General features: G+C 39.5%; 4 protein-coding genes and 1 long non-coding RNA gene across 5 annotated transcripts in view; 3 read left to right on the forward strand and 2 right to left on the reverse strand.

Moving 5' to 3' along the window:
• Window positions 1-2100: 2100 nt before the first annotated feature.
• The window catches only part of LOC6605689 (venom dipeptidyl peptidase 4), a 63368-nt gene continuing 46509 nt past the window's right edge, over window positions 2101-18959 (forward strand). The window contains exon 1 of the mRNA XM_032719842.1: window positions 2101-2523. Within this exon, the coding sequence (XP_032575733.1) occupies window positions 2116-2523 (408 nt within the window). The 5' untranslated portion in view covers window positions 2101-2115. The remainder of the gene's footprint in view (window positions 2524-18959) is intronic.
• Window positions 5287-5874, reverse strand: LOC116801281. The gene is made up of 2 exons (XR_004361915.1): window positions 5705-5874; window positions 5287-5648 (listed from the first exon to the last, which is right to left on the reverse strand). It is a non-coding gene; the product is annotated as an uncharacterized LOC116801281 (long non-coding RNA).
• Window positions 6190-7556, forward strand: LOC6605683 (protein PIH1D3). The gene is made up of 3 exons (XM_002030463.2): window positions 6190-6764; window positions 6817-7055; window positions 7113-7556. Exons 1-3 carry the CDS (start codon window positions 6635-6637, stop codon window positions 7374-7376), a joined length of 633 nt encoding a protein of 210 aa, XP_002030499.1. The 5' UTR covers window positions 6190-6634; the 3' UTR covers window positions 7377-7556.
• Window positions 13067-13701, forward strand: LOC6605684. The gene has a single exon (XM_002030464.2). The coding sequence runs from the start codon at window positions 13171-13173 to the stop codon at window positions 13510-13512; it is 342 nt and encodes a 113-aa protein (XP_002030500.1). The 5' UTR covers window positions 13067-13170; the 3' UTR covers window positions 13513-13701.
• Window positions 18196-18871, reverse strand: LOC6605685. The gene has a single exon (XM_002030465.2). It carries the CDS (start codon window positions 18869-18871, stop codon window positions 18422-18424), a length of 450 nt encoding a protein of 149 aa, XP_002030501.2. The 3' UTR covers window positions 18196-18421.

Below are 18959 nucleotides of genomic sequence, written 5' to 3' on the forward strand. Positions count from 1 at the left end.
GGAGGTCGCAGAGGGACGGCAGAGCTTACTCAGAACAAAATGGTATTGAATTCAATATTTCGGAGTCACGAAAAAATGGAATTTGATAAAATGGTTAATAAAGCAATGCTCAGACTTTTCTTTTAATATGCAGCGTTTCGGTTGTTAAAATATTAAATTAAATTTTATTTAATTAATTTAACTTTTTCGCTATTTTTGATTTTTTAAACAAGAGTATTAAGAGAAAGTTAAAAAGGTTTTTTTTATAATTAGCTTGAGATAGGTAGAAATTCGATATTTTCCTTAGATCGATTCTTTCGCGCAGTGTACAGAGCTGGACAACTCAGAACGAAGAGAGCAGACGCATGTTTGCTGGCTAACCTCGGTTCTCAATATGCTAATGTGACAGTTTGCTTTGGCAAAGTTTAATTTTTTTTATTCTCTTTTTTTTGGATGGAGTGTGTGCGTTGGGAGTTCTTGGTTCTTCCTCTTTCCTGCTGTCGCCGACATCGTCTGTTTAACGTTTGTTTATTATGCTCGTAACGTCAATACACCGTGAAAATTTCAATAAATGGGGAATTGATTTAGGCATTTAAAGCAGATAAAAGAGTAATAACCGTTAGTATTACAAGGTTTCAATAAAGAAATAAGAAATGTGGCAATGACGCGTTATACTTATATAATGGATCATTAAAGCAACATTTTATATTCAATATTGCTTTTAATAGTTTTAACGCACTTCAGTTCACTTTAAACAAGCTTTGCTTAGGATATTATCAACTTGAGTAGCCTAAGAAATTATTGGCAGTGCACCTCTGGCAAATATTTTCTAATGGCTCACAGACACTTATAAAGTGGAAGTGGAAACAAGAGATCACTCCCCACAGCCAACTCCAACATCCTTAAAGATCGGTAAATATGGGCTTAAAATATTAAGTGGGCGAAAGAGAGATTTGAATTGTATATTTCTGATCATAATGATATGAGCCTTCGAGCACACACACACACACACACACACACTGATACTTAGACTCGTGGTATTTCATTTTAGTTTTTCATAACTTGAGCCCTTTCATCTTTCCGACGCCTTTTCACTCGCTCAGGGAAAGGGAGAGGGAAATCCAACCATTTTTCGCATTTTCATGTTCATTTGCCACTGCATGATTTAACAAAAAAGAAAATCGAGTAATTTCAGTTTTTGCATTTGCTCAACTACCAGAGCGTAATTTAAATTACTTTAAATGTATTTCAACTGAACTCGGCTACTAAAGTTGACCCAATTAAGTGGAAATTCATTAAAAGTGTCCAGCATCAAATATTATTATTGTGTGATTTGATAATGTATCGAGTGCACGCCGACATTCCTCTTGAAATATGAATCGTTTAATTGTCATTAAATCAATTAATGTCATTGGACAGATGGCAAAATGAATGTCACAGACAGAATGGAAAATGTATTTTCTGCTAAGTTAAGTGAAAATGATAAACTGTTGGCTTCATAGTTAACTGACATATAATGGATAATGGAAATTATGAATTTAAGCACTGACTTCATGGCATAATAAAATTCTCATTTCATAAACTTGTATGCATTTGGCTTTCAGTGATTGATTTTTGAGAGATTTACTCTTTCAACAGGAATTTAACTTACAAGCTGTGAAAGTACGCATGCAAATGTTTTGAATTCCAGTTTAACAACCCACCGAGACACTCCCTATTACTTCCTTTCATGTTCTTCAACCATTCCAAGTGCAATTTTCTCGATTTGCCCAAACACAACAGAAAATGATTTACTTGCAATTACTCTCTTATGCAAAAATCAACAATCCATGCCGAAAAATGAAAAGTAATCTCCATAAGTTGTGCACATTCAATGGGGTTCCTTATTAATTGAAAGCATGCAAATTTCGCCTCTTCTAATTTTTCAAACTTTAAATTGCTTTCTTTTCGGCCAGCAGACACTCGTAATTGTTAATTGGAGGGAAGCCAACTGAGACACTACTAGAGCAGCGAAAAGTTAGAAAACCCAAGGGACCAGAAAGCGATTCCCTGACATGCGAGCCAGAGTTTGAAATCCGTGACGACAATCATTGCATCATCGCGATTAGAAGGCATTATTGGGAGTAGCCAAGCAAGATGAGTGCCGCCGGCTGGCTTGATATGAATGCAGCTCTTCAGAACCTAGACTCTCCCCCGGAGTCAGTGAAAAAGGTGAGAACCAAACGGAGGAGCAGCTATGCCGGACGAAGTTCGTCAGCGGCCGGAGTACATGGACGTGGCAGCATTGGTACCATAAGTTCTGGAATAATCAAGTCATTCCGGGAGCGATTCCTCAGCAGCTCATCTGGGGACTCCGGCAAGTATAGGAAACTTAGGCAAAGGGATGCCGAATCTGGCAGGATGGCCAGTGCATCCAGTTCATCGGGAGAAGATGAGGACCCCAGCAGCAGTAGTAGTGTCGAGGATCTCTTTGCCAATGAGGCAGAACGTCGCAATTGGCACAGGAAAACCTCGGAGAAGCGACGAAGGAATGCCAGGAAAAAGGTAAGTGGACTTTATTTTCACGTTATTAAACATTTTATTATGATAGCATTTCTTCTAACTGATTATATAAATCAATACGTATCAATAATTTTAATTATTTATTCGTTAATGGAGCTACTCTGATGGGTTTTAAAAGCCTGGTTGAAAAGAAAGCTCTCATTAACTCGTTTGCATTTTGATATCGCCATCAGCTGATTTTCGATATTCCGATCAGGTCTTCTACACTACAGTTACGTGTGCGGCTTTATCTGACTTGGATTTGTTTCCAAAATTGGTTCACTCTCAGCACGAACTGTCGCATGGAAAACTATAAACATTCCATTTTCAGTTTCGTTTTATGTGCACTGGCGCTGCTCATTTGCATAAAATTAAATTTAATTTCGATTGGCATATTAGATAATTGCATTAATAACTTGGGTGTGGCCGAGTTGTAATGGCCAGCTATTTGATAACTGTTTAATGAGAAGTCATTTTATAATGGTGTTACTGGTCGATACGCTCTGTTTCTGAGCTATGTGATTTCACTTTCGTTCGCCATAAGTCTAGATAATTAAGAAATATAATATAAACGATGAATTTAAATCAACATATTGTTTGGTATAAAATGTTATAATTAATCTGTAATAAGCTTTCTTCCAATCAAATGCTTAGTGGCAAATTTAAATATCTAATATTTGTTTTCTGTTGTTTCACTTGTATGCATTATAAATAGCCTCATAAAAGTAAATATAAAAGCACTTCAAACCTAAAAATAATAATTAAATAATTTCTATATACCTTTTTTGTAAATTTTTAAATTAATGTTAGTCTTGATCCACTGTAATTTTTTTCCGCGAACAGCTGATAGTAAAGCTTTCACTTTGTTTACAAACAAACGGCGAAAAGCTGCTGCACTCTCCCTAACTCCAAACGGATTTTTTTCCATTTTTCGCTCACTGCTCTCATGAGTGATTTTCCCGCCGGGCTTTTCATTTGACTCAGATCTCAGCATCTGACTATAATCGGCTTCAATCCGGCATTTGGTCTAGTTTCAGTCGTTGCCGGAATTTCGGCTTAACGTTTTTGTGCTTCGTCCTTCTATGATTCTCTCTATTTATTTCTTTATACCATTTCGTGGTGCAGCGGACTTTAAAGCCGCAGTCGTTTAAAGTTGCGCGCCTTTTTGGCTTAATTTTTGTTTGTTTGTTTGTTTGTTGGCATTGCTCAGCCGCACTGTGTTCCGTGTGTGAGTGAGATGGAAAGGTGGAGGGGATAAGGGTTTTTGCGATGCTAGTTTTATTTTTATGCTGCTCCTGACTCGCTTGACTGCACATCCTGTTCATCCTGTTTTTCCATTTTGGCTTCGTGTCCATGTTCTTTTTTTCTATGCGAATTATTCAGCTAGGCGCATTCATTTTAGAAATACACTGCCAAAATATCTTATCCAAATATAATGTTTGAGGTATACATTTTAATGAAAGGGATAACACAAAAAAGATCTATACTTGTAAAATTGTATATTATATATATTTCGTTCTTTAATTCTGACATTGACTAAAAATAATATACCATTAAAATAAAACCTCTCCTAGTAATATTTTTTTTCCAAGTGCATTTCCATACATTTTTCAGCTATGCTTTCCAAAATAAAACGAGCAAAAAATGTATAAATAAATCGCCAAAAATTTGTGCGCCAGTATGTCGCCTGAACAAAAAAAAGGAGCGAGTGCAATCAGTAGACCCAAATCTATGCCGGGAACTTGGCCCCAAGTTTCAACTCCCAGCTAGCTGCTCCTACCAGCTGGCCAACTCTTACGTAACAACAACCATTTTCCCATTTCCGCAGGAGGTGCAGGTGGGGGTCCATCCACACACATGTGGCTCAATGATTTATGCACGCTACTTAATGCCTTCTTAATTACATTTTATGTTACAACCAAAAAATAATAATATCTTGCTGAAAAACAGCAGACAAGAGTCGAGAAGGGAGCGCCGCACACAAATCACATTCCTTCGGGGGGCGGAACGGGCGGAAGGACACGTCCCAGCTGCCAACACAATGCGGAAAACGCTTTCACTTTTACCCTCGGTGCAGCTGCTGTCCCTCTTTTCCCATTTTCCCCGACTTTCCCCCCTACCAACACCGTACATATGCGACTGAAACAGAAATCTATTTGGCAATGGCCTTGGGCTTAGGGCTATAAAGGGGAATATCGGGAGGGTTCAGAGGTTCTTTTTTTTCAGGGGGACAGACGTTCTTGTGTATTCAGTCAACACAAATTTGCGTGGCCTTTTTTTGGTGGCTCCCCGGGTTTTTTTTTTTGTAACCCCCCCATCTGCAGTTCATTGAAATGTGTGCGACAAGCGAAATACAATTACACTATGGATTCATGTTCATTGTCTGGATGCGTGACGTCAGCTGGGGATCGGGGCATATATCCCATATCCTGGGATGCATTCCAATGCGAACGAATACCCGCTGTTGACAGTGATAGTTGGATTGCATTGCGAGCCCAAGGTGAAAGTTCTGTTACGTGATGTTTGCGTTGCTTTTGGGAAACAGATTTCAGTGGCTTTTTGCCATGCAGATGAATGAATGTATCCTCATCAGAATGGAATACGGATACGTATTTACTTTAATATTTTATTGCATTGGGAGGAAAGTGAATGTATTTTAAATTAAAATTTTTTGGAATGTTTATAATTGAAATTGCTCTTATTGTTAAAATTCCGTACAAAAAATTCTGATATTACCTTAAACTTAGTAAATTATACAACTTTCACTTGAAATATTTCAGAAATTGTTTATAGTGCCGATTCATGTAATTATGTTTTAGTAAATATTAAAAAAGTAATTCTAATAATTAAAAAAAATATATTTATATAAATAGTCTGAGCTTAAAGGTTGTTTTGCTCCAATTTCAGCAAAAGCAGTTTAAGAGTGTTCTGAATAAATTGCATGTCCCTTTTCCAGTGCCATCCTTCGTCCGTGTGCTTCCTTTGAGCCAACAGCCTTTTAAGCCTGGTTAGTGCCACGCTTACCCAAGCTGCAAATGACAAAGCCATGGTCCGTGGACCGTGGTCGGCTTAAGCCCGGCCAGAACTGTCAAGTGGTCGCCATTGAACCAGAACAAGGAGAAAAATCCCTTCAGAATGGGGACACTTTCAACGACAGGTCGTGTTAAACAAATTAAACACGTACCGGGGACAGAAGCAGCCCACAGGCGAGAATCCTTTTTGTCGAATGCCAAACTGGGTGCCCCGCTGCGGTCGGTGCCATTGTAAAAGAGCCACGCTGTTGGCCAGAATCGTGTTGTTAACTTGGCCACGTTTTCGTGTCGACTATCCAACGATTTGCCAGAAAGTCAAATTAGCGTTTCCCTTCGCCACTCCGAGGGGCGAGCGTGAAAAATGCAAATTTCTGTTTTGTTTTGCTGTTCATAATTGTACTGGCCATGACCAGGACAGAAGGTCAAGCCTGGAACAATAATTACACAATTTATAATTCACAAAACAATTGTTTTTGACAAGTGAAATATTTTTGTTCGAGCACAGTTGGCTCTCTGGCAAAAAGTTTGCCACCAAATGGGCCGCCCAAGTTTTTAATTGAAATGCCTAAAGTGGGTAGCCCATAGTTTCGGCAGCCAGTTGAAAGTGAAATGTCGCTAACGGCGGGAAACTGTTGTTGAATAGGGTAACTGGGGACCCTATAACCCTTTGTTAATTTTTGGCTTGTTTGGAAACGAACAACTCTCGAATTTTCCGCGTTGCCAGGAAATTTTAAATCACATTGCCTGGGCAACTAAATAAACAATCTCGAGGGCTACTACACTCGGAAAATATATAAAATGTTACATTGTACTGTCTAGAATTGTTTTACGTTTAGGTAGGTAAGCAGTTCGCATATATTTTTCCTAGTGAAGTGGGCCAAGAAATATGTAGTAGCCTGCCATATAGTTGCCAAGCTTGGGTAATAGACGGATTTGTCGATTTTCCCCATTCGGTGGAGCTTAGCCCAGCAGTGCTCAACCTGTCTAAAAGCTAAAGCAACAAATTTACTTATAACTTGTGAAGTGTGTGTAGTGTGAGATCCTGTGACATCCATAAAGTGCATTCAACTCACACAGTGAAAATGTCGATCTTTGACCATCCGGAACAGCTGAAAATGCTGCAGGGCCTTTTAAATCCCAATCAGAGAAGAGGCGGCATTGACTACAGCAGTAGCGAGGATGAGGAGGAGTCAATGGTCGTCAATAAGCTGAGTAAGTAAAAGTTATTTGTATTAGATTGGTCAATCATAAATGCCCTGCATAGACCCTGGAACAATTGGACGTCCTAATGGGGAGGATGGAACCGCTAAGGCTAAGAAGAAAAAGAAGCCCAATCCTGTGTGCACTCCCTTAGTGGAGGAAGTGAAAAAACAGCCAGACAGTCTGGAAGAATGGCAAGATCAGCAGGAGAAGGAAGACATGGATATACTTGAATCGCGAAAGACTCCCGAGTATACAATGACCTATCGCCAAGCAGTGGGCACTGAGGATGTCTTCTTGCAGGTTGGATAGTCCTCACTTTAAATAGAATAGATTAATAACATACGAAATATTTCTTAGATGGGCAATCGCACCGGATCCTCGGCCAGCTGTGAGGACCTCATTTTGGAGGTTTCCCTGCCGGACGAGGAAATGACTGCTGACAAGATGACGCTCAGCTTGCAGGAAACTGAATTGGATTTGGGTACATGTTTGTACCGCTTGCGATTACCGCTTCCCCATCCCGTCAATGTGGATCGTTGTCATGCAAAATACGATAGTGAGCTGAAGAAACTACGGCTCACTTTGCGCCTGCAGCGCGAACTAGACTATGTTAATTTTTAAAAACCGACTAAATAATTAATTTTTAATTGCTTTCATATTACACAATAGACACACACACAGTATAAGAGTGTAAAATTATAGTCTCAAAATTTTAACGTGTTTGAAAAATTTGCTTGCATCGTTTATTCAGAAACAAGATGTATGTCTTTTAATATTAAAACATTCTTAACCACCAACAGACATTAAGATGTGTTACTATCAAATCCTCACCAAATATTTTGACGCTAGAGTTTTCAAATTTTCCGCAATTTCAATTCAATTGCCGGCACTTAGGCTTGTTTTGCTACCAAATTGCGCATACGCCGCATGGGCCTTGATGTCGGGTCAATCGAAAATTACGCTTAAACGAAGCATGAAGTATTCCTTGGGCGCTCGGGCAGCCTTTATTATGATGCTGTCAAAAATCACTTTGGCTAAATATTTGTCAAGGGCAGACACACACAAAAGTCAAATACAACAAAACGAAAAAAAAAAGAAAAAGTGGGAAGCCCAAAAGGAAAAGTTCAAAATCGAGATTTTTCATACTTCGTTCGACCTAATAGGGCATGAGTGGCGGTAAAGGGACTTCCCGCATTTTTTGGCTGTACTTGTAGGCTTCGGGCCACCTACAATTACTTCCCGCTGGGTCTGCGGCTATGTTTTGCCTCATTTACTCTGACTGACACAGGCACATTTCAATTTGTGCGCTCCGGGCTGCCTGGTATCCGATTTTGGCCATCCCGGTCACCGTCACAGACATGATAAAGTGTCATCCTGCCCACCAAAAAAAAAAAAATATATATAAGCTAAAGTTCACACAGGCACACAAAAATCGGGACAAAGAAGATAAAAACTCACAAGTTTTGGGCAGCTGGAAGTGCGTGCCTCGCCTGGCGAACTATCTGAGCATGAGGGGTTTTGGGGAGTTGAAGACCTTTTGCTTTCTGCTTCTTTTCCCTGATGAAAGTTTTCCACAGGACTATGATGATAAATCATCTGACAAAGACTCGGCTGTCGACGGAAAACTTTCAATTTAATTTAAATGCTTGAGTCTCATGGTCGGCAGTGTGGAAATGGCAAGTGAATTACAGCAAATTAGGGAGTGAGCTCTTAAAGAACAAATTATTATAATCCAATGGCTTACTCTCAGTTAAATGATGGCAAAGATATGTGTGAAGGGGGAAACACGTTCAATAAGCAAACGAATATTTATCCTATCCTTAAGAACCAATTTCTCACGCAAGTAGGAGAAAGGCAAAAGTTTCAAGACAAGACGAAGACAAGGTAAACAATCTGAAATTGTATCAGCATTTCCGGAATACTCTTATACAGGCTCTTTTTCATTCAATGACGTTCAACAGGAAATACAAACAAGACCAGTAAAAACCATGTGTTGATGTTAGACTTCATAAACAAACAAAAGGAAAACTTGGCCGTCCCGAAAAAATAGGAAAACTACGCTAAAACCAACAGAAAAAGGCTGACAAAAAACATCCTTTTTTTTGCAGCTCATTTACACAAACGCACGTTTCTGCATCATCATCACGATGATCATCCCGGCCAAAACCACACCCTTTTTATCATCTTTTAGAAATGTTTTCAACTACACAAATACAAATACGGTTACTGGCAAATGGGAACCAAAATTCAAATGCAAATTGGGGCATTTGCAACTGCAACTGTAATTCTAGCTACTCCGGGGCAGGAAAATTGCCAAGTTTTTAATATATGTAAAATACCGTGTGCAAAATACTTTAAGCTCCAACATATTAATCATTCAACGGTGGCTTGTCCTTGGCTGTTCTTCTGGAATCCAATGAATAATTGTAGCACTTGGCCACACTTGAAAAAAGCAATAAGCCAAAGGCCACACTTCCTTTTGCGGTAATCCGTTTTTTTTTCTCTGGGGATTCGTGACTGGTAAACTGGGGCAAGTGAGTTCGGCGGCACAAGGTTAAAAGAATAAGCTGATTGATGAATCCTTAAATCGAAAAAAGTACCCATGTTTAACCTCACATGTCCCCTTTTGGAAGCCCCTTCGATGCCATTCTGCTTCCGCTGCCTGCTAATTGCCATCTGATTAAAGTTAACTCCGCTTACGGCTTAAAGCTTTTCCGGCAACAAGTCACCCTGCTGCATGTGATTCAGTTGTGGGATCTGTGCGACATTGTCCATGTTGGTCACTGAAAATATTCTGTTGTTTTTATTTCGTATTTTTTTTTCCTGAGCTTCCGTTCCACATAAATCTGCAGGTTTTATTTTTAATTACCAGTAAAACCATTTTCATGTCGACACAGTTAAAAGTTAAAACCCAAATAAATTTTTATAAAAAAAGAAGTAAAAAATACAAGAAAATGTATTTGGAGAGGAAGGCTTTTAAGTTGCAAAGGTTTCTGGTGAGTGATAATTGAAAACCGTTTAAGAACGTGTATTTATATTATAAATACGTATATCTTTAATTTATGAACTTCTCTGTAATATTTCAACAAGCTTAAAAGGTAGCAATTTAAAAGCGCTTAATGTTAAAGAACTTACTGTGATTTTACAAAATTCCTTTCAATTCCGTTTCATCCCCTTCGCCACCATGACCTCAAACTTATTTTGTGATCATCATTATTTTTTCACACAGTTTGCTTCAACTGCCACAATTTACCAATTTTCGCACAAAACACTTTTCACAGCTCATTAAGGACAACAAATTAAACGGGATAGCTGGAAAAACAGAGAATGCGTATGAAGTTAGAAGTTGCGCCGTTTAAGGAAAAGCGAAGCACACGAAAATATCACACATACGCCATGTGGTGCGCTGCGCTCTGGCTCTGGTAGTTAGGCAAGAAGATGCCTTGTTGCTACAAGGCAAAATAACAAAATCATTGTGGAATTTAATTAAGTTGCCCGTTCGGAGCCGCAGTTGGTGTGAACAGAAGAGAACGAGACCATTAACACATTTTTCAAGTTTAATTCAACGTAATAACAAATTTTGCTAGGCAAAAATGGAGGATGGCGAAGGGGCACAAGGAAATGCTGTGGCACTCCAGCAGCCATATAAATTACAGACAGACATGAGCGGCATACGAGGACTCGCAGGATGCGAAAGTGTTGCCATTAAGTCGCACACGTGTGCCCCAGTAGGGCGGAGAAATGCTGCGAAGAGAAAGCTCGGAGAAAGTCAGACAAGTCAGTGCCGAGTGCCAGCGGCAGCTGATGGCCCTTCAAGCACATTTCTTCAAGTGGCTTCTATTTCTCAGACCGCCACCCCCCTAATTAAGACAAATGTAAAAACTACAGCAAAAATGCCCCGAAAACAAAAAACGTGCGCGATAGCATCTGCACGTAGAGGAAATCATATTAATTAAAGATTAAAAAATAATATAAATCCCACATGAGGTTACGAAATCCTTCTTCAACAAATGTCTCAAAGCCAAAAGGATTTTAATGTTTATATAAACCCAGATGTTATATCATTAAAGTAATATGGTACTTAAACATTGCTTTAAAAAATAAGGATTAGAAAGACTTTATTGAAATTTAAATAAAATTATTATACTTAACGAAATTATTGCTTTCAAAGACTAATGCGTAAAGCATTTTGCTGTGCACTTGCTTGGCACTTTCCCGAAAGTTGATAAAAAGACATTTTCACTTTAGTTCTTTTTGCGACCTGGATGTTGACACACGGCATTTATGCTCGCCCTGACATTGTCACGTGTCTCATCTGGCGCGTCCTGCGGCAGGAAAGGCACACAAAAGTGAAACAGCAGAGCCGGAGCAACAAAAACAAAGGATGTGGCGAAATGGAAAGGAAAAGCCAGTAGCAAATGTCAATGTCTCGCTGAAGTGAATGGCTTTCACCTCCCAAGGAGCTGGGCGTGACCTTTTCACATTAATCTCCAGCCTGATGGCGTTTTAATGCAGGAAACTCAACTATAACTATATGGTTATTTATTGTGATGGGTCTGACAGATGTTGTTCGTGATATGGGATATGGTTTGTGGAGCAGCGCCGGAGCCTAACGAACTGGGAAATGGTCTCTGAACATTCAATTATATCATCAATTATTTGGTCGTGCAACATGTTGCAAGAGTGATTTGGACAGCAAATTAGGTAACAGCATGAGACTACTTGGCATAAACATGGGTAGGAAGTAAGAGTGTTATTTCATATGTACATCTCCACTAATTTAGATTGATCGCGAGCTGTTATTTTTAATATTTAATGTGAAATATGTGCGTAAAGAAATGATTATGAAACCACTTTTGAATGCTCATCCCGTTTTTTCTATGTTATGATTATGTAAAATATAAAAAACAGCGCTAAACTGCTATAGCATACAATAATTTAGGTAGTATATATATTAAAGATTAAACGTGTGACTTTCATAGAATTTTAATCTACTATTTTTTTCTTTCCAGTACATTCTATTCTTAATTTGTAACTTAATTTTAGTGACAGGACCACTTTGCAACCTTTTTTTTACCAATGAAGTAGATTCCTACATTTATTTACAAAAACTTAATTTATCCTGCAATAAACTACGCCCGAAGATACAAACGAATAATCGAGAGCGAGCTGAAAAATGTTGCCTACTTAGCAGCGCAACGAGTTTTCAATAGAAAGCCCACAAAGTGAAAGACGTCGCAAAAGTCAAAGCCTTGCCACAAGCCAAATGCCAAATGGCATTATCAATAGAGGATTCAGCGAATCCCGGAAGATATAGAAAGCCAAGTGTGTGAATCTGACTGGGTGCAGTCATGAACATGCATTCGCAGCTCCAGCTCCATATATATCTTAGTATGTGTGTAGTGCCATGCCATTTATTCCATTGAACAAAAAGTCATTTGTAAGTGTTTTTATGCGTAACGGAATTTATTATAAAGGAGGAGCAGTTCCTCAGCAGATTTATTGCTTTATTACGATGTGGCAGAGCGATGGGTATCAAGATGGGAATCCAGTTTGGCGACAAAGGCCAGAGAAAAATAAAGAAATGGCTGGCAAATATTTAGCACATGGAGGCGAAAAACTCACTGAAAGCATGGCAAAGATGGCAAAGAGCCATGGGAAAAGGGGAGGGTTAAGGGGAAAATGGCGAGAGAGTGAATGCTGCATTTCCGTCTTTTTCGGCTTTTGTCTGTCCTTTTCTGCGTAGGGATTTTCCTCGAATGGTGGCGGGATGTGGGTGGAACGGGTGGACGGAATGGGGTGGACCTTGAGGGCGTTTCACATCGTCATCAGCATCATTCTCATTGCAGTCGTTAAGTTATAGACTTTGATTTCGTTCGCCTCGTTCAGCTGTGGGGCAACTTTTATCCCCACTGGCACCCAAAGTGCGTCCTTTTTGGCAGAGTCGTTTCAGAGATTTATTTGCCTTGTGCCCTGGCAACTTTCGACTCTCGACATTCATATCCGTATCGTTTGCTCTCCTCACTCTTAAATGGCTTTAATTGATTTCTGATTTTATGACCCTGCTGAACACATTTTACACTTGATTACATGCCAAGTGGGTTGCGCTTTCTTAAGAGGTTTTAAATCCTATTATTCTTAATTTTAAGATAATTATAACGTTGGTTTTAACTAAAAAATAACTTCACATGAACAAAGTTTGATGTGCCGCGTAATTACAAACCATCTACTCATATTTATGGACTTTGGATTAATAATATTATTATTATTATTCTATAGAGTCACCATAGCAAACATGTTGCTCTGGATTTTGTTGTCAGTATAAATTCTGTCTTTGATCTATTTGCACTAAAGTCTGTTCAAGTTCAGAGCTCCTGAATAACTATTAAAATTTCGAAAATACTTTTTTGTCAAGATGTCGGACGACGGATCAGATATATTCCAAGACCTTGAAAGCTATGAGCCCTATACCGAAGGTAGCCAAAACAATAGTGACGAGGCAACAGCAGTGGGGCCTCTCGATACCTCTGAGGACGCTCGCTTCTCCGAGCAGGTATTCTCCAACATTCAGGAGCGTCTGAACCGAATCATTAAACGCATCAGCATGGCCAACTCTGCCGTGGCCCAGATGAAGACGAAACTCCATGCTCGAATTCCATCCGCACCTGTTGGCGAAAATGCCGACCAGTTGGCTGGAGGCGATAATCCGATGCGATTCGAAAACGTCGAACAAGAAAACGAAACCACCAACGAATGATTTGAGAACACTGTTATATTTCTCATTTTCAAATATGTATAAATTTATTGTCTAAAGCCCATTTAACAAATCACAAACAAACACGAGTTAATTGTTAACAAATTATGCATTAACACAAGCCAAGGATTCGAAAACTAAGCGCATATAATAAACTGACCCACAACTTGTCGCTTCTCGCTATAATTTAAACCATTTTCAACGATATTTGCAATTTATTAGTGGCCCTCCACACACAATTGCCAAACTTGCTGTCGTTCGGTCCACAAACTATGACTTCTTTTTGGCGCACAATAAACTTTTCATTGACCGCCCTTCAAAAATGTTACCCCAAGCAATTTCGAGCAGCTGCACTTTGTCATGGGGGCCTTTTGTTTTGTCGAAAACTTTGCCGGAGACCCAAACGAAAGGCAAAGTCGGAAAATTTGAGACTGAAATTTGCATTTGCCTTTCGCCACATTCACATACAAAGACGAATTGCCTTGGAGCCAAACAAATATGTTAAAAGCAATAAATAAGGAAGGACCTTCTTCAAGTTCGTCGTCTGCCGCTCGAAGTATTGGAAAAACGTATATGCGACAAAACAAACATAATTTGCCATAAAATGCCGTTGCAGCAGCGTTAAATTATATGAAATATTTTTATTGTTAACTTGCAAAAATGTCACAAGCATTTTGTCAGCTGCTAAATCTCGGCGGCAGCAATTGTTCAGCGTGTTTATCACTCCAACTGGTGCAACTATGCCATGTGGCAGCTGCTCCTCGGATTCCCTTTGCTACTCCTAGAATCCTGTAGCAGTTTGTCAAAGTCCGCAGCCGTAGTCCTCGCATTTCCAGTGGCTTACAGTCGCATTGTGTCACAACTCCCAGCTTCATGCTTAAGTAAACTTTGCCTCAATGTTGTGAGTACGCAATGTGTGTGATAACCGAGTTGACTGAGTGAACTCACTCGGTTGAATGAATGGGTGCCTGAGTGGGCAAAATGGCTGCAGAGCTGAACTCAGTGCCAAGATAAATTCGAAACTTTCACGCTGGTGCAGAAGGCTTATGTACAAAATATAGTTTGTATTTCTCTTCCTACACTTTGACATAATGTTTATAAAAAAAGAGATTCTTCTGCAGAGAAATATAATTGGGATTTAAATAAGGATTTTAATAATTGGGCATTTAAAAAAAACATCACTTCGTTGCGCAGTGGGCAAGAAATAAGGTATTTAATTAGAAACCGGGCGTACAACTGAAATGGTATCAATTAAAAGCATCGACTTAAGCATATAATTTCCGCCTGTATCCTTTGAAGTCCTGAACCTTACGTTATCGATTCATTAAAATTTTAATATGAGCCCCACATGAAATTCAATTACAAAATGCCACAAAATCCAAAAAGCCAGCCATGAATCTGTGCCGATTAATTCACGCAAGCTCGTCAGTCTTTTTTTTCCTGACTTGGGGCCGTCCCCACACAATTTAGAATGTTGAACGAGGAGGAGACCTAAATGGAGAAAATGGCCAAGTTCAATGTAACCTGTCACAGGCAGCCGACAAACTAATAACGTTTCGATAATCGCAACTGGGAAAGTGAAAAGTGGAAGGCGGCGGGGGAAAAGCGGCATTCATGGGAAATCAATCGCGTTGAAATCGAAATTGAAATTGAAACCGAAACTGAGGCTGCGGCTGATGGGTTTCGACTGAGAAGTGTCCTGTCATTTGGCCAAAAGGTCCTCACTCAACAGATTTTTCAAGGCCCTCTGGCTGATGGCAATACTGATGATGATATTGATGACTAACTCTCAATGACTGTCCATTTTATGTCGGCTTAAACAGTGCTGTTAGCAACTATTGCAAAAAAAAGGAACAAATCAGCCAAAACAGCGGGAAAAAGTAACAATTTGGTAACAATTTACAAAGAAAAAAAATAAAAGTAAGACTTGTTTACGATTTCTTTAAGCGTTTTAATATTTTCTAAATATTTTATATAGCTGAGATACTAACTCAATTTATTTCTAAAAAAAAGATGTTCGAATTCTGTGGAGAAAATGGACAAAATAGAAACTCTGAAATACACCTAACTCCCGTTAGGATTTTCCCGTTGGTAATCTGTGGAAATTAGCATTTCAATCAAATCTACTTTTATGTGTCTGACTTGTTTTATGCCTCAATGACAGCAACAAAGGCATCCTGATCACCCTCATCATCATCATCATCACTCTCCAAATGAAATTGTATACATTCTGTTTATGCATTTGACGAGCTCTGAAAAGGAAAATTGTCGAAATTGATTGATTAAATATTTATTCATACGGAAGTGCTTAACGTGTTTTCCCTTTTGCCCAGTTTGGGAGATTCGTTCATATTTATGAACTGTGGTTACTTTGCAAAGTTTTTTTTTCCTCTGTTTGCCGACTACTTTAAGAGACTTTTCCTCGGATTGTTCCATTAATTTACTTAACACGGTATCCCTTTATGGCGTGGTTTAGCTGATGAGAGTGATGTGGCAAAATATTAATAGTCTAGTTTTTGAATGAGTAGGTGCAATTTAATAGACTTGTTGCCTTTAGATTATATTTTAGTTTAAATGACTCTCGAGGAAACTTACCCCAAATTCTATAGAGGAATGGAATAAGTAACTAATAAAACTGTGCGCCACCCTTTTAAATAGTACTTCCTACAAATATTTGCTCATTCGCCATGCTTCGCTCGCGTCCCACATCAACTTTTGGATGAAATTTCCCCAGACACTGTCTGAAGATCTCAAATCGCCTGGGAGCTTGCCTCATTAATTCGGTTAGTTCCCGCCACTTAAAGTCAATCAACTGGCCCGCAGGAAGTCTTAATTAAACAAACTTGTTTGGTAAATCTTTTCTAAATGGTCTTCTGCAGCAAAACAGGATGGAACATCGAGAAGCTCTTTGGGACTACAGAGGTAGTAAAGGATTTTGCAGCTACTCATGTTAGTGTTGAACAAATGCCTATTCCGGATACACTTAGCCTGAGTATGAGGTGGCCGGAAAGGGGTAATCAAGACTCAATTTGCGGATAAACGTGCAAAAGAATTTGGCGGTTCGTGCACATTTTCGACTTTGATTTTGGCCAGCTTGTTTAAGGTTTCCAGAGAGCAGAGTCTACACCCGCTTTGGTTTGGCCATCAAGGATACTTCACAAATACGTAGTGGGTATTCTTAAAGCACTTCTGATGCACTCGGGAATGGCAAAACCCAAATACAGCCCTGAGAATTCCACATTCTGGGGCCAGGTCGACTGGCTTAGCCATTAAAGTGCTAATAAATTCTCATTCTCATATCAATCGATGGCTGTTCAGAGATGTAGGCCCCATAAAGCCCTGTTTAATGGCAAACGTTTGTTCTGGCTCCATTGGGCACAAGAAGTGTATAAATAACAGTCCGCCATATTTAGTCGAGCCAGCGGACTTTAAAATACTTGGCAAAGTATTTAACTGGTAGAAGCAAGAGTTTCTTGATTCAGAATCAAACACTTTGTTAATTTTTAATTTGATTAGCATTTAAACTACGCCAACTCTAACGTGTACAGCTGCGAAAGGCTAAGGTTGTGATTAACTTGGATATTACAATTTAACTTACCAATTTAACTTACCGATAGGCAAAAAACTCGACTCATGCGGTTTCCCTCGTTTGATTGCTTATTTCTAGCGATAAAATTATATAGTACCTAATAATAACTAGAAGTTTGGTAATCACCCATTAAAGGTGAAAACTTGATTAGAAGCAGGCTAAATTAAATTAAACTAGTACCAAGCTGAAGGGGCAGGTCTTTCTTTATTCCTTACATTTCCTTTCATTAATAATGACTCCTGGTTACCTTTTTGTTTGGCAAACATTTTAACCATTTCATCACAAAGAGTGACCGCAGCATTCACTCAATGAACACCTTTTAGACCCCATGCCAAACCCTCTTGATCCTGATGCCTCTATTCAATGGACAGCACACACTTCATGACCCTTTGGGTAATAAACCAAGAAAAAGAAAAAAAAAATAATAATAATGAAAATGAAAAAGAAAAGTTTGTTTTCCCCCTTGATATTACTTTAAATATGCAAAACTTCACTGTTTTATGTCCTTGCAGCTGTCCAGTTTGCCGGCCAGGGGTCCTGGTCCTGGTCCTTGTCCCAGCTACTTGTTTCACTAACGAAGTGTGGGGATGCCATTCCCCTTTCGAGGAAGTCCGAGAAAATAAAAACAAAAACCAAGCCAGAACGCTGTAATCTAGAGCCTCGACTATCGCATACCCCTCGAAAGAATGTGCAAGGAAGATGTTGATGCACATGAAGTATCAGCATGTTAAGTCCAAGTTTATATGAATGGTTGGGCGTGCGGACTAACGAAAATAGCATATTACGAGTCTATATACCCGCTTACGAGTAAAAGGTATACGAAACAAAATAATGCTCACAAATATATTACCAAGCACAAACACAGAGCCAAGTTGGCAAAGCGTTATGGAAAAGTTGCGTCTGGTCCTGGGCCACTTTTGCATTACATTATCTCAAGTTTTGCGCTGGCAATTTCTCATGTTTCCCCTACATATTCTCTCGCATGTCCGTATTTGTATTTACCCATTGTCGTGCTCATAAACATGCAGCTGACTTGTTACTGTCCCACCAACATCATCGTCATCATCGTCGTCGTGCTTAACGTCAGACGCAACTTGTGTCGCAAGAAAAACTGAGGCTCTGATAAAAAACTTTGCCTCATTTTCATGTCAGGCCAAATGAGTTTTGGAAAGTTCACCCCTGCACCTCTTTTTCGCTGAAAGTCATCGGCCAACTCGACTAATGGTGACAGTAATTTTTAATAAAACCTGCCAAGTGTCGACACAATTTGCAGTTTACACACGCGCGCAAGTTTGATGGAATAGTTGGAGGAAATTTGCATTCCTAGTGCCTGCACAGCTTCCCCTTGCTATCCTGCGAGTTCATAAAAATGCGATGTGAAATCTTGTGTTGACGATCAGCACAGTCAACGATCCTTTGAAAATGGGCAAAGGCACCCTCGTATGACCGCTTCAGCTTGATGAACTTATAGCGCACATCGACGTAAGATTCATCCAACTCCTGGGCACTTCTGGCTCCGTAGAGTTGGCTTAGCATGTCCAGCTCGGAGTCACCACTTCCTATGGACGACCCATCCAAGTCCGTGGACTCGCTGGTGCTCAGTTGAAAATCCTCTGCGAAGGGATCCATGGATATGGTGTAGCGTCCGGGAGCATTGTACCTCTGGATCATTGCCTCCACATTATTCAGACACTCGTTCAGATCCTCCTCCATGGAGACACAGATGTCAAGGGCATCGTCGATTTTCGTAAATTCCGATTGTAGTATCATCATTTATATTTATCTCAGTACAGCTCTGACAAAAGACTCAGGACGCCTGATATCTTAAAACCATTTTTGTAGTAAGTTTTTAATAATTTAA

Source organism: Drosophila sechellia, chromosome 3L (genome assembly GCF_004382195.2).
Source record: "Drosophila sechellia strain sech25 chromosome 3L, ASM438219v1, whole genome shotgun sequence".
Taxonomy (NCBI): Eukaryota; Metazoa; Arthropoda; class Insecta; order Diptera; family Drosophilidae; genus Drosophila; species Drosophila sechellia.